A 14980-nucleotide genomic window follows, 5' to 3' on the forward strand; every position below is an offset into this window, starting at 1 on the left:
GTGGATATGTATGTATTCCTTAGGATCTTCTATATAAAAGATTATGTCATCTGCAAATAGAGATAGATTTACTTGTTTCATTTCACTCTGGATGCCCTTTATTACTTTTTCTTGCCTAATTGCCCAGCTAGATCCTCCAGTACAGGTTCAATAGAAATAGTGAGAGTGGATATTATTCCTGATCTTAAGGGAAAATTTTCAATCTTTCACCATTAAATATGATGTTAGCCATGAGTTTTTCTTAGATAACTTTTACCAGGTTGAGGACATTGCTTCTATTCCCAGCTGGTTGATGATTTTATCATGAAGGGGTTTAGGATTTTATCTATATGTAATACTCTTTTGCATTTTGTTTTTTTCATGTAACAGTATATCCTGGAAATCACTCCAAATAAGTTCATAGAGATCCCTCCCATTTTTTAAAACAGCTATATAGTTCTCTCTTGTGTGTACATATTGGTGAATGTAATTTAAGTGTAAAATTAAATACAATTTTAGGAAATCAACTTTCCAGATGATCTTAAACATTCTTTAAGCCTTATGGATTCTATATAGCTCACTACATTTATCCTTTATCACATTTATTTATTACCTCTGTTTATCTATTTCTACTCTTCATATTAATGAGAGTATTAATTTATGAGTATGGCAAGAATACCCAATCCCCATTTCTATTGCCAAATACTAATTTCCATAGAAATCAAATACTGAAGTAGAAAATAGGGATAGAGTGAGTTATATTGATTTTTAAAAATTCAACTCCCAAAATCTTAATTCAGTACTTACTTTAAGTTAGGCTCATCAGATAATACTGAAGTATGGTTCACATTCCTGAGGACCTTATATCCGGTGTATAAAAGGGGGACAGGCCCATAAGTGGTTCAAATACAAGACATAAAAGAGGTTCACAAGCTATAGAAGGAATTTAAAGAAAAGAGAGGTCACATCTGGGGAACCAGGAGGGGAAGCACAGAGTGGAGCCATTTGGGAAAACTTGAAGAATGAGTTTTTTAATGGGCAGAGATGACCATATGATCATTCTAAGTAGAGAGAAGACCTTTCAGATACTCAGGCATAGGCATATGAAAGGGCAGAAGGGTACTAGGGAAAAAGTGAGAGGCCCAGCTTGATCCCACCTGTGGTTTTCATGCATAGTTGACATATGGATTCTTTTATTCAATGTAATCTTTTTATTTTAATGTAATCTTATGAAGAGTACCAAGAGGTAAAACAGATAAAAGTGGGGTTTTTCTGGTTTAAATGGAGATTGAGAGGCTTATAAGTCACTTCCTGAGATCCATCCAGGGAGCAAATGTTGAAAGTCACTGGGTAGGAACACAGAGCGGGGTTGGGAAGGCATTAGGGTTATTTTTATATATATGAATATGTGACTATATATAGTAATCTAAATGTGTGTCTGTGTTTATATACTGTTACAAATGTAAGATAAAAGGAGGTCTGATGATATAATAAGGAGGAATAAATGATGGAGACATTAAAAGGAACAAGAGGAAGGGAGGAAAGGGAAGAAGGAAGGAAAGAGAAAGAGAATAAAATTGTTCACTGCTATCAAAGCCAAAGGTGGAGAGTGTTTCAAGAAGAAATGAGTCACTGAAAAGTTGTACAGATGGCAAATAACCACATAAAATAATATTCAACAGCATTAGTTATTAGAGAATGCAGTTAAAACTCCAGTGAGAAACCACCGTATACCCCCTAGAATGGTTAAAATTTAAACTGACTGTTCTGAGTCTTGGCAGGATGTGGAGGATCTGGAATGCTCATATGCTGTTGATGGGAATGCCAAATGGTCAGTTGCCTTGGAAAACTGTTTGGCAGTTTCTTAAAAAGTTAAACATGTACTTATCATATGATCCAGACATTTCACTCCTAGGTATTTATTAAAGCAAAATGAAAGCACTTTCCATACAAAGACAAGGGTAAATGTTTATAGCAGGTTTATTTTAAATAACCAAGAACAGGAAAGAACTCAAATGTCCATCACTAGGTGGATGGATAAACAAATTGTGGTATATTCATGTAATGGAATATTACTCAGCAATACAAAGAAATGAATTATTGATATATACAATAGAGATGAAGCCAGACCAAAAAACAGAGTACATCCTGCATGACTGTATTTATATAAAATTTTAGGAAATACATTCTAATCTATAGTTGCAGAAAGCAGAGCAGCAGTTGCTTGAGGAAGGGGGCTGGGTGAGAGGAATGGCCATGGTCATTATTCTGACAGCAGTGATGGTTTCACAGTTGTATAAATATGTCAACACTTATTTAATTGTACACTTTAAATATGTGCTATTTCTTGAATGTCAATTATATCTCAATAAAGCTATTGTTTTTAGGGGAGGGAGGGAAGAGGAGAAGAGAGAGAAAGAGGAGGAAGAAGTTGATTGAGTTAAACGTAGGGGGAAGAACTAGAAGAGTAGGGATTAAAATGAAGCTATTTGACATTCTCGAAAGTTCATTGCTGACTCTGAGAGAGCAGTTCTAATGGGGTTGGAGTGAAAGCCAGACTTCCCGAGCTAAGGAGTGAGAGAATGATACAAATGTAGAAGCAGGTATAATTACAGCTTCTGCATTAGTCTGCTGGGGCAACCATAAAAAATATCATCAACTGAGTGGTTTACACAGCAGAAACTTATTTTTTCATAGTGATGGAGGCTAGAAGTCCAAGATCAAAGAGCTAGCATGGTCAGCTTCTAATGAGAGCTCTCTTCCTTACACATTCTCAGTGCACCTCACTTGGCAGAGAATGTTTTGGTGTCTCTTCCTCTTCTTTTAAGGACATCAGCCCTATCTGATTAGGGCCCCACCCTTATGACTTCATCTAACTCTAATTACCTCCCAAAGGTCCCCATCTTCAGTACCATCACATTGTGGGGTTAGGGCTTCAACATAAGAATTTAGGGGAAGACACAAACATTTAGTCAGTAATAACTCTTTCAGAAGTTGGGTCAGAATTAAAGAGGAAGCTGGAGAGGGTAGGAAAATTCAGAATAAAATAGATGTGAACATATTTGTAGGAAGGGGCTGGAAAAGAAGCAGCAGTTGAGAACAGAAATGAAAGACTAGCATTTGTGAGATCTTGAGTGCAGGTATGAGAATCAGGGAGCTAAGGCGTTCAATTCGGTAGCTTCTCTGGTCCAGGCCAGGCAGTGAGCTAAGGGATGAAAATATCTGGGCTCATGAAATCCTCCCAGCAGCCCCAGGAGATGGAGGATATCATCCCCTTTTTCTAGGTAAGAAAACAGGTTCTGAAAGCTTAAGGAACAGAGCCAAGATCACCAGCTGAGTGTCAGCACTGGGATCTGACAATAGAGCCTGTTTTCTTCCCTAGTAGCTCACTCATAGCCTTTCTAAGACTTCTTGAGTCTTCTGAACTGGTATATTTTACTATTTCTAGGATATTGGGATAGCCCAAGAGTCTTCAGAAAAACAGAATGCAAACTTTAGACTTCTTACTCAAGATTTTTTCTTTTACCCCATTTTCCTGATGTCTCCTTCAGTAATTCAGATATGGAAAACTCAAAGGAGAATAGTCTTTCCTTTGAAGGCTTAATATTTTTTTTTAGTTAGTATTTTAGAAAAATGTAAAAGAATTCCATCCATCATGCCCTGTAGCTCCATAACCAAAAGGCCAAAAGGAACATTGGAAGATAGAGAATTCCCTTTTCCTCTTCCCCTTCTACCTTCCCCTCTCTCCCCACCTTCCCTCCACCGCTCCCTCCTCCATCATTACATTGTGCATGGCAGCGTATACAGCCCACATCCATTTGCTTAGGCTACCCCAGAATGGGCACCCTGAGACAATTTTTCAGATCTTGCAGCCATGAGGTCCATCAGCTATATTTCTTAAGAGGCCACTCTATGCAAAGCACTCTAACCAGCCCCCTGGTAGAATGGAGAGTTGTTTTCCAGAGCACTTTGGACAACTCTGCTGTATTCTGGAAATAGTCACACTTAGTGCCTCACCCCTTCATTATTCACAGTGGTATCTCTCTTCCCTTCCCTCCCTACTCTGTCTTCTCTCCCTTTTACTTCCTCCTACCTGCTGTGGACCTAGCCATTTACCTGTATTTGGGGGTCAGTTATGGCTGTGAGATAATTTTACAGCCAGTACCACAGGACTTACAAATCCAACAAATTTAATTTAATTGACTTTGGTTTGAAATATTTTAGGAAATAAGTTCAGATCTGAGAAATAATAGTGGAGTGGGTCCAACCAGAAGAAGAAATTCCAGAATTGTGAATGGCATAGAAAACGTGCTGTTAGCCCCAACTCCAAAAGTCCCAGACACCCTTACTCATCCTTCAGAAAGATTCCAGTCTACCAAAAGGTACTGCCCGGGAGTGGAGGTGGGGGGTTGTTTATAATAACAAAACTATTGCCTTTTAAGTCTGTTAATAGCATAGTGTTGTGCGACCAAAGGATGTCTAAACTCCCAGAGTGACCAGCATGTGTTAAGTTTTTAAGACCTTGTGTGAAGACCTTGTATGAACACTGAGAAGGTTCAGCCCCTCCTATTATTCTCCAATCTCTGAAGGAGAGTCAACAGTTCCTAATTTTAACCTCTTTTTTCTTCTTTTCTCCCCATCTTCCTTCCTCTTTCTCTTCCCCTCTTCCCCTCCTTCTTCCCTCTCTCTATATTTTTTATAACTCCAAAGAGTTTAGAGCATCAGGAAGAAGAATATGAGTATCTCCAAAATTTCCATGTCTATTTTAAACAGAAAAGCACAGAAGGTGCTTTTTTCTGTGTAAAATATTCAAACTTTTCTTCTTGCTTAGAATATTAAAATAGTACATTGTCAGAGAGGCCCGGTCTCTACAGACAGATATTTATAAGCCAGAGATGCCCTATTATATCTTGATCTCTTAGTATGACAGAGAAAGAGAGAGGTTTGTATTCAGTAATAATTATGAATACTCAATATTTTATTGAGGCATATCAATGACACTCTAGTCTAATTCTGGCAAATTTAGAATGAAAAAAAAATAACAGGCAAGACTACTCTATTCCCCAAGATACCATTAATCTGACACATGTCCAGAGTTCAAGTGTCCTTACTCCACATTCCCAAAGAATGGAAGATTTAGGATCAATATGTCTGGTCGTAAGGATCCTTAGGAGGCCACTTCAGTCCAGGTACCCCTACCTTTCAGGCCAGGAAGGCACAAAGGCACAGGGTAGTATAAACACTGGTCCAGGCTATGAAGTTTGGGACTGAGCAGGGACTGCTGATGCATGAATCAGGCACACAAGGGTCCCCAACCAGGATGGTGACACATCAGCATCCCAGTGATTACAATGAGAAATGCTTGAAGCCGGTGAGAAATTCCCTCTTGCTGCAGTGTCCCGTGTGCAGCCTCAGGTGTTCCTGTCCTCCAGAGAGCTCTTGAGTGGTCTCCTTGTTATGTCCTCCTACATCCTGCCTTGGGCTCAGGTGTCTCTGTTCACTTGTCAGGGCTCCAGAAGCTTTCGTGTCTATTCAACTAGAAAAGGTGGGGCTGCGGGACACGATGCTGAACGCCTTCCTCCTCAGGAAACAGGCCACGGCTGACAGAGCGAGGAACCTCGTGAGTGTAGTAAGAAGGGCTCCCCAAAGCTCTCATCATCTTTTACATCTGAGCAAATCTGTTGCTTTCAGCCTATTTGGATAGAACCATTGAAAATACAAAGAACTGAAAAAGGGGTGTTCAATCAAAAATAGAAGGGAAGGAATTCAAGCTAATTGCAATCTAGTTTAAAAAATATGTACAATTTTCCAAGGCCATATTTTTTTTTGTCGCTTTGTAAACAGAACTAGTTTCAGCACCTGCCCTGAAATACTAGACCACTCCTGAGTGACCCGCAGGTGCGTAGGGGGCTTAGACAAGGTGAGCGAGGGCTCTTGCCATCTAACTCACCTGTAATCTTGGTTTCTCAGACACCACCGCCATGTTTCTATTTAAGGGTTTTATACTAGCCTAATCTTTTGAAAAGTATTATAAAATTCAAGCTTTGAGTCAGTCAAAAGTGTTGCTTAACTTTATAGATATCATTTCATTACTCATTAATTTTTTGATGAGGAAGTCATTAGGCTAATATGTAGTAATTTGGGAAAGAAATAACAAGATTTACAATCTCTAGGCTTTGTTTCTACCTGTGACTGAAAGGGAAAGACTTCAGTTTAGCTAATCCAGTTCTACAAATTGGATATGATGGAGGCTAGATCTTCTAGATTACTGCTGAGCAATGATGGGGGCAAAAGACCCCTTTTGATAAGTAATTGAGATATTAAATTACTTTTTTTTTACTGTAATATTCAAAAAAATATTGACCAAGTGAAAAATATATGAGCTCGTTAACTGCCCTTCAGGAATATCCGGTGCCTATCTGATTAAAAAGGACTCAGGCAATATAACTGTCAGTTTTGCCAAGGTCTGGGATTTTAGCCTACTTAAGCTAATAAGTTAGCCTGTTACTGTTCTGAGGATGCTGGCAGAAAGCACAAGACTCCTCAGTCAGAGACAGAGAACTTCATTACTCACAGCAGAGCCAGCATCGTGAGCCTTCTGCTTGTGTCAGTTCCCTCTGCCTCCCAAGTCCCACGAGGGCAACATGCAGGAGCCCAGGGGTACGTAACGCAGTTTTGTGTCACCGTTGAGTAACACTGAGCTTGGGAATCCACTGATTTTATAGCAAACCTCTTCTTTTTCCTGGAGGGAGACATGACCTCGTCCATCCAGACTGCTCTCTGCAAACATAACTGTGAGAAATGGTTCAGGTAAAGAGTGGGCCTTGCATTCTTGGTATACTCACAAGATGTGCAGAAGTAGGAAAGACCCGCGGAGGAGTGCCTCCCTGCGGGCTGACCTTCAGAAAGAATACCTCAGCTGTGTGGCCGTTTCCTGCTTTCAGTTGCTTGTGAGTCTGTATACATGTACGAGCTTGGGGAATTCTTATAGCCAACTGTCTAACAGGAGAACTGTCTTCCTCTTTTATCACAGGATGAAATTGGGAAAGTCAAGAGAGATGTCATAGTTGAATATTGTCAGAAGTAAGTACAGAATATATGTGAACTACACATGCTGATTTCTAACTCTGAACTCAACACATAGCAGTATTAGATAGAAATCCAGACAATGAATCAACTGGTTTATGTTTAAATAAGCCACAGTCCTATTGGGTGAGAGCAAACTAAACGGGCCTCTGACACACAGAGGAAGAAGCATCGGAAGTGAAGGGTAAGAGGCACCCGGAAAAGGTCCATGCCTCTGCCTTCAGGCAGTAGCAAGCTGACAAAGACAGAAGTTTCTTCCTGACAGAGGTCCTCTAGTCTCTTTGAAATGTGTCCATAGAAGTAGATTCTGGAACTTCTGTGAGAGAGAGAACAACTTGGATTCACCTCTGAACATCATCTCTTCTTCTGACTTTCCAGGTTCAACCACCGTATGTCTCACTATGCTCTTCGTGGTCAGATCATGGCATACTGCAACAGCCTGAGAGCCCTGCTGAACCATTTCCCAACCATCAGGGATACCTTTTTCATGCTGGGACAACCACAAGAAAAGAAGGGGTTGAGGGACTCCAAGGAGGGCCTCAAGGCTGACCCCAGGTATGGAATTTCCTTTCTTTCCTTTAGGTGTGGTATGACCTTATTATTCATCCCCCCAATACCCAACCCCTCCCAGTGGAAAGGCATGTTAAGTTTGGGATGGAAATCTTGCTCCCTTTACTGCATTTGACCTTGAATTTCTGGTCCAGAAGGGCAAAAGAAAGAATTGACACTCCATGAATAAGAGTATCTTTGTATTTGAACCCAGAAAGAGTTCTTTGTTTATGGGCTGTTTGACTGCTTTTTCAGTCTATGCAGTTTTGTTTTCCCCTGCAGTGCCCAGAGATTTTCATCAGTCACACCCTTTTATATAAGCCAGGATCTAAAATAAGCAAACAAATAAGTAAACTTTATCTTGAACTGTTCTGGCTTTAGATATTTTACTCAATAAAGTAGAAGAAATATTCAAGAAAAGAAAACAAAATACTCCTGATATACACTGATACTCCAGTGCCTTGGATAAATCAGTGTCCTTCTGTACTTCTCTGATAGAGAAAAAATATGTATGTAGAGTGATATTAAGTGATGAAAGTGGAGCTGCTTCCATACTTCCTTATTGTGCCTTATCCAAAAGTTCTTTTTTTTTTACTGAAGTATAGTCAGTTTACAATGTTGTGTCAATTTCTGGTGTACAGCATAATGTTTCAGTCATACATGTACATATGTATCCAAATGCTCTTAATTCAGCCTACCTAGAGTTCACTCACCTGGATGGAGGACTTGTCATACTTGTTCTATAACTGACCACGTTTCCTTTAAGAAAAAGAAAGGGATGTTACGGTTACTCAGCCTCCAAGAGGGAGCAAAATACCCTGTAGGGTGAGCTTACCTCCCTCCTTACTGTTTTTCCCTTACAGCACGGGGCTTAATGCTGAGTAACAGTAATACTTAAAAATATGGTCATAGGACAGAGAGATGGAATGCAATTGGAAGACCATTTGTATCAGACCGTTCTTTCACTCACTTACCATTCATAATTGTTCAACCATTATTTGTTCAGTGCTTACTTAGTACTAGGCACTTTGCTTGTATGCTGGAGTTACAAATGTGAGTCACTGACTCTGGCAATAAATTCAACCTAGTGAGGGAAAGCTCTATACACAAACAAGCAACTTCAAAGATTTCAAAGATAACATGTTAGAGTTATGTGAAAAATCCTGTGAGGACACAAAAGAGAACATGTTTGACTCTAGCCCAAGGCCTCAGAGAGAGATTCACAGAGGAGGTGACAGGTAGATTGGAGTTCACCAAGGCAATGGGGATAATAGAATAGGTTAGAGAATGCTAGAGAATGAAAGAAGTTGAGTCCATCTGCCCTTGGCCATCTGATAGCTGGATATCAAAATAGTGGCCAGTCCAACCTTAATACTTATAAGGTGCCTAGTGTGTGGCTTACCAATGTTTCGTCTCTTGGGTACATTCCCTTGAGTAGACTTCAGGATTTACCTAATGGAAGAATGCCTTAGAGGAGTAGGGCAAAGATGCCTCAGTAGACTGACTATTTTGCTGAAAGTTTTGACTGGACATCTGTTGCCCAATGGAATGAAGCACGTCTTTCTCTCCTATGAAACATCACAGGATAATCCTCTGAGATTTCTTAGTTCCATTCTCTCATCCACCCACTAGCCATGTAAACCATTTATAAGCCCAATCTACATTTGGGATCAAATTTTAAAATAGTTTATAGAAGTCTATCCACAGGTTTGCTACATTTGTATTTAGGATAAAATGGATTCAGGAAGTCTATTTGGATTCTGATCTGTTTTATTTGCAGCAACCAAATAAGAAAACCAGGAAATAGGGAAAAAAATTTCTCCAGTGTGCAGGTCTTGGTCTATTCCTTTAGTGATTTTTGTGAATGACATGTGTTCCCTAAAGATTAAGGGGAAACAGTCTTTTAAGGGAGAGAGACTAGAGCCCTCAATCATCTGGCCCGTTAATGTGTGATCATTTCAGGACAGAGCTTTGGGCCAGGAAGGTATGAGCAAAGTGAGTGCCCACCCAGAGCCCAAGTCACACAGATTCAGAGGTTCTCCGCTACACCTGTCTCCTGCTTCCTAAACTCTCTCAATTTTTAGCATATCCCTTTTAATACACTTACATAAAGTGGAGTATAGAGAAAGGAACTTCTGTGTTCTGTGGAAGTTTGGAAAAGATACTGAACATGATTCTTTCTAACTCCAAAGTCCACAAATCCATGCCTAGAGTATCAATAAAAATTGAACCTCATCCATGAGAGGATATCATGCAGAGAGTCATAACCTGGGAGTTAGAATATTTGGATTTGACCCAGCTCAGTCATGAGTTGTTCTGAGGTCTTAGGCAAATCACTTTTCCTCATTCTCCAGACTTCAACTCTTCATCTAAAGAGTAAGGAAATTGAAGCATCTCTTTAAAGTTAAACATGATAAGTGCTTAGTGTCTAGAGCTTTATTCCAAGGAATGGGACTCTTGAGGAAAGACTTGCTAGAAAGGGGCCATTTAAGAATGTTCATGAAATGATCAATGGGAGTCATCTCAGGCCAAGGTTCATGAGAGATGAAGGGACAGAGGACAGAGCTGAAGAATGAGGGTCATGGAAGACAGAGGTCCTCATCATATTCATAAAATAAGGAGTTGGGTTAGATGGAGGATAAGAAATAAATTTTACTTTAAATGTCAATTCCAACTACATGTTGGTGTCCTGCTGAAGACTGAGACATCCCAAGCTTGTGAGATTGTTGTGAGTGATTGGCAGTGTCTATCATGATCATGGAATAGGAGAAAGGGGAAAGGAGGTTGTGTTTGCCATCCCCTTGACTAGAAGACCTCCATAAATTCTGTAGGCTTAAAATTCTAAGAAAATACTTCTTCCTTAAAAGGCTGTAACATACTGCTTAGTTTTAGCACAGAAGCCCTGCCTGTGAACCAGAATCTAAAAAGAAGAGGAGCCAAAGGAAGCTCTCCTCCAAAGGATGCCTCTTGAGGGATCTGTCCCCTTATGGCTCTAGAGGAACCTGGAGTCTGGAGACTATGATGACACTCAGCCACACTCCTAAGACCAGTGGTGTTGGCTGGTAGAGGAGCAAAGAATGGACAGAGAAAGGGCACTAACCTTATTCAAGCCTTTATTAAGCCTTTATGGTATGACAGGCAGAGCCACCACTCTCCAGTACTGCTGCTTGATGCAGAGTAGAAGAAGGTACCATGTCCTTTGGGCAGATGTAACCCCATGCCAGGGTGCAGAGCTTGGCAAATATAGGCTGGATCTCAGCCATTGCTGGCTGCCTCAGGGAACAAACTGAACCGCAGTACATGGCAGTCTTGGTGCCAAGCACTGCACAGCAATGAATTAGACATGGTTCTTCCAGCAAGGGGTAATAGGCAATTACAGTACATTGTGATAAAGAATAAAATAAAAGTATAATAAAAGCCCCCACCAGGAAACATTCAATGTTATCTGAAGGATGAGGGAAGTGGGGATGGGGTGCTGGGCAGGCTTCAAAGAAGAGGGGACCCTTGACCTGGGTCTTGAAGGATGACTAGTGAGTGTTTCAGTTGGACAAGGAGAAGAAATTCAGTTCAAGCTGGGAGACCCACATGTGCAGTGACACAGAGATGTGAGACAGCACATGGACTTCCCAGTGTCTCCTTTCCCTGGTATGTGAGGATGAGCTGGGGGAAACAGGTGTGCAGAGTGACGGGTAAGATCCAGAAGGCTGGTGTTGGTCCTTCAACAAGCAGGGAGAAAGGGAGCAAGATGATGGTCAGTGGCCATTTAGGAACTTACGAAAACTGTAGAGACAGGGGATAGTGAGTGGGTGAAATCAGCCAGTCCAGAAGCTGGATTCCATGCAGAGCTGAGCAAGGAGAAGGAAGAGGAATCTAGGAAATCACCCAAAGTCTCTCAGTTGGGTGGATAAAAAGATGGCAGTGTCACTGTTGTTTAATGGGTATAGCTTTTCAGTTTTGGAAGATGGGAAAAAATTCTTTTCTGGAGAGAGATGATGGTGATGGTTGCACAACAGTGTGAATGTACTTAACACCACTGAACTGTGCACCTAAAAACAATTAAAATGGTAAATTTATGTTATGTGTGTTTTATCACATTTTTTTAATGGGGAAGAAAGGATGGTAATGCCATTAAGAGGAAGAGATGTGGAGACGGAAATAGTGAAGCACAGCTCGGACGCCTCAGCTGTGAGTTTCTTCCGTGTGTCTCAGGACAAGTCTCAGGCACTTTTTATTCTGGATGTTCTCTGCACTTTCACCTACTTCTGTTCCTCCTGCTTCTATCACAGCGTCAGACTCACATGTTCATCTGCCCCTGGAATGTAAGATCCTTGAGGACAGAGGCTGTCTCCATTTCATGTCCCAGGTGTGCACCTCTGCCTTTGACCTTGCTTTGAAAGGGAGGATGGGGAGGGGGGAATGGGCCCACAGGACGTGGAGGCAGTTTCAGCCCCTTTAATTCACTGTTATGAAATAACAGACCATGTCATCATCTGCTGCTAGGAATTTGGTATGAAGCTTAAGTAAGACTTGGAATTATTGAAAAAGGAAATGGGCATGAGAGCTGATCAAAGGAAAGAAAACCGATTATCCCAGGTCTGACACAGCTCAGGCTGGAAACCATTTACTTGTTGTTGCCTCAGTATAATTAGCAGTGTGATATCCTCCAGCTGCGCTCAGCAGGGTGTGACTAGAAGCAGAAAGCGGACGAGCTGGAGGAATCCAGAGTTGGGGTTTTGCTAGACAGGTGGGTCATGAGTACAAAGAAGCAGAGAATTGCAGGTGCTGGTGGGAGAGTAGTTCGCGTGTTGGGCTGTGAGACACAGCATGGTGGGGGGAGGGGGTCAGAAGGGGAGTGACAGATGGAAGGGGAGGCCTGAGGGCTCAAGGACATCAAGGAGCATATTTTGTGGGGATGAAGGAGGTTTTGTGGGAGTGAATGCATGAGAAAACTGGGAGAAAAAAATGTTGAGCTGAGAAAGTAGGATATTCAAGTGTAAGTCTTTGGAGGTAATATGATTCCAGGTGATGACAAGGTCTGGAGTGTGGCTGAGAGTGGGTGGTGAAGGGAAACGGAGGTATAGAAAGGTGATACTAAGCAGGTCAAGAAATTGTCAGGCTGCGGAGCTGATGGGCCATCCCAAGGTGGGAGGTATCCTTGTGGGACTGAGAACCAGGCTTCGCTTTGCACTAAGCACCTTAAAGCTTTCTGCTGCCCTCTCTGCCCCTCCTCTGCAGAGGGCTGCCTGCTGCAGGCAGGAGGGAAATGGCAGGAAATAGCAGATGAGAACGAAGAGGTAGAGGTAGACAGCCCTGTGGCTCCAGAGACACATGCTTTTCAGAGGCCAAGACTGGATTCAGCCACACTGCTGCGCGCCAGCCCCATGGCCCATAAGCCCATGAGCTCAGATGTGGGCCTTGTGATGTTTTACTGTTGATATTCAAAGTTTCCTCAGGGCACCTTCAAACACTGTAAACTGAATAATAGAGATAAGATGGGTTTAAGCTGGTTTTGATCTGGTCCAGGACAGCATAGTCTGACTTTGCAGTTGCTGAAAAAAGGGAAGTTCTCCAAACTAACACCATACTTTGTTCCTGAGCTCCAAATTACCTAATTAAAACCCTGAGACTTGAAACAGGTAGGTTTAAGGCCATTGATTGACTTCAAGTAGAGTTTTAGTAATTTTAGGTTTCATATTCAGAATGTTTGATATGGAAAACAGTCAGCCCTCAGTTAAAATGAATTACATTTTACTTTAAGAAGTAGAAAAGGTCATCTGAATCTCTCCTAAGGACTCAGAAATAATGACAGTCAAAAAAATTCCCCTATGATTTCCAAAAATGCCCCCTAGACAGTGAGACCCTCCCATTGAGAGTCCTTGCTATATATACACAACGGAGTGGGAATGGAAACTGGGTACCAGAGAGTAATGGGATCAGTAGGACCTGAGGAGTGAAGAAGGAAGCATTTAAAAATGACTCCCCAGTATCTGGTTTTGAGGACTTGGGGGTTGTGGTTCTTTTCACACAGGAGGAAGCCCAGGATTGGGGTGGGAGGGAATGAAGAGTTCAGTTCTTGCCTTTTTTAAGTGAGGTGGTCTGAGGCACTGCCAGCCAGGATGGAGCTGTGGAGGGACCAGGCATATGGATTTGAATTCAGGAGGCATGGATGGCAATTGCAGCCAGAGAATGAACACAATTGCCCAGGACCAGGAGGAGAGCGGGAAGAGCAGAGCTGAGTGGACCTGGGGTGCCCTGGGCTGGGGATGGTGGTGGGGAGGGAGCTCCACTTCTGCTGCACACCTCCTTCTGCTGTTTGTGTGTCTCATCAAGCCTGCCTGATCTAGCATAACCGAGACAGGTGTGAGGTGGCACTAGTCTCTGGCTTCCCTCATAACTCTCAGTTCTAGGACATCTCCTCATTAGCCTGTTCAGGTCCCCGCTTCTTAACGAATGACTCTGAGAGTTCCTGCATGCCTCTCGACTGGACCACATGCATGCCTTGGCCCCCACCCCCGGCCACTTTCCAGGCACCCACACCTTAGCATCATAATACCAAACTTTATATAGCACCTCACAATGTATAAAACGCTTTTCACATGCTGGGTACTCTTTTTAAAAATTATTCCTAACACCAGTCTTGTTAGTTAGGAATAATTATTCCCATTTTATGGATGAAAAGACTCAAAGAGGATAATTCGTCTGTGCCTACACAGCACACAGCTGTGGATGATGGAAGTTGGTCCCCAGATCTAGTCCTCTGATGCCGGATTCCACACCTATTAACTGAATATATCACCATTTTCCACAGTAGATGAACACAGTTAATTAGACTCGAAGGCACTGAATCCATTCAAGTAGGAAACAGTCCTGCAACCTCCACCCTCTGTTACAGTGGGCTGCCTCTATAGATGATGTAGAAACCAGATCAGGCTGCCACCTCCCTCCAGGGACACATGTAGTAGAAAGAGCTTCCATGTGTATGAAGGTCAAAAACAGGTAAACCAACAAAATATTCTTTTAATGGTGTATCCATTTGTGGTAAAACTCCAAAGGAAAGCTAACATTGATTAGTGCGAAATTCAGAATGATGGTTCCTCTGGGGGCCACCAGGGAGATGCACATGAGGCTTCAAAGGACCTGGTGACATTCTATTTCCCAGGCCAGGGAGTGGGTACCTGGGCTTGTGTGAATCCTTAAACCAGACATACATGGATTATGTGTTTGTATATAAACCTGCAACAGAGATAGCGATGCTGCTGCCTAAGAAATGATAAAGTATTTGGAGGAGAAAGAAAGGAGAAAGAGGGGGAAGATATAGCTCAGTGGTAGAGCACGTGCTTAGTGTGCATGAGGTCCTGGGTTCAAT

At 42.0% G+C, this 14980-nt stretch overlaps 1 protein-coding gene across 2 annotated transcripts in view; it reads left to right on the plus strand.

The window, feature by feature from the left end:
- LOC102529311 (coiled-coil domain-containing protein 162) overlaps nt 1-14980 on the plus strand; it is a 151914-nt gene that overhangs the window by 77440 nt on the left and 59494 nt on the right. For both annotated transcript variants that reach the window (XM_072965712.1, XM_072965713.1), the window contains 4 exons: nt 4204-4361; nt 5488-5599; nt 7013-7062; nt 7444-7620. In XM_072965712.1, the coding sequence (XP_072821813.1) occupies nt 4204-4361; nt 5488-5599; nt 7013-7062; nt 7444-7620 (497 nt within the window). The remainder of the gene's footprint in view (nt 1-4203; nt 4362-5487; nt 5600-7012; nt 7063-7443; nt 7621-14980) is intronic.

Source organism: Vicugna pacos, chromosome 8, assembly GCF_048564905.1.
Source record: "Vicugna pacos chromosome 8, VicPac4, whole genome shotgun sequence".
Classification (NCBI taxonomy): Eukaryota; Metazoa; Chordata; class Mammalia; order Artiodactyla; family Camelidae; genus Vicugna; species Vicugna pacos.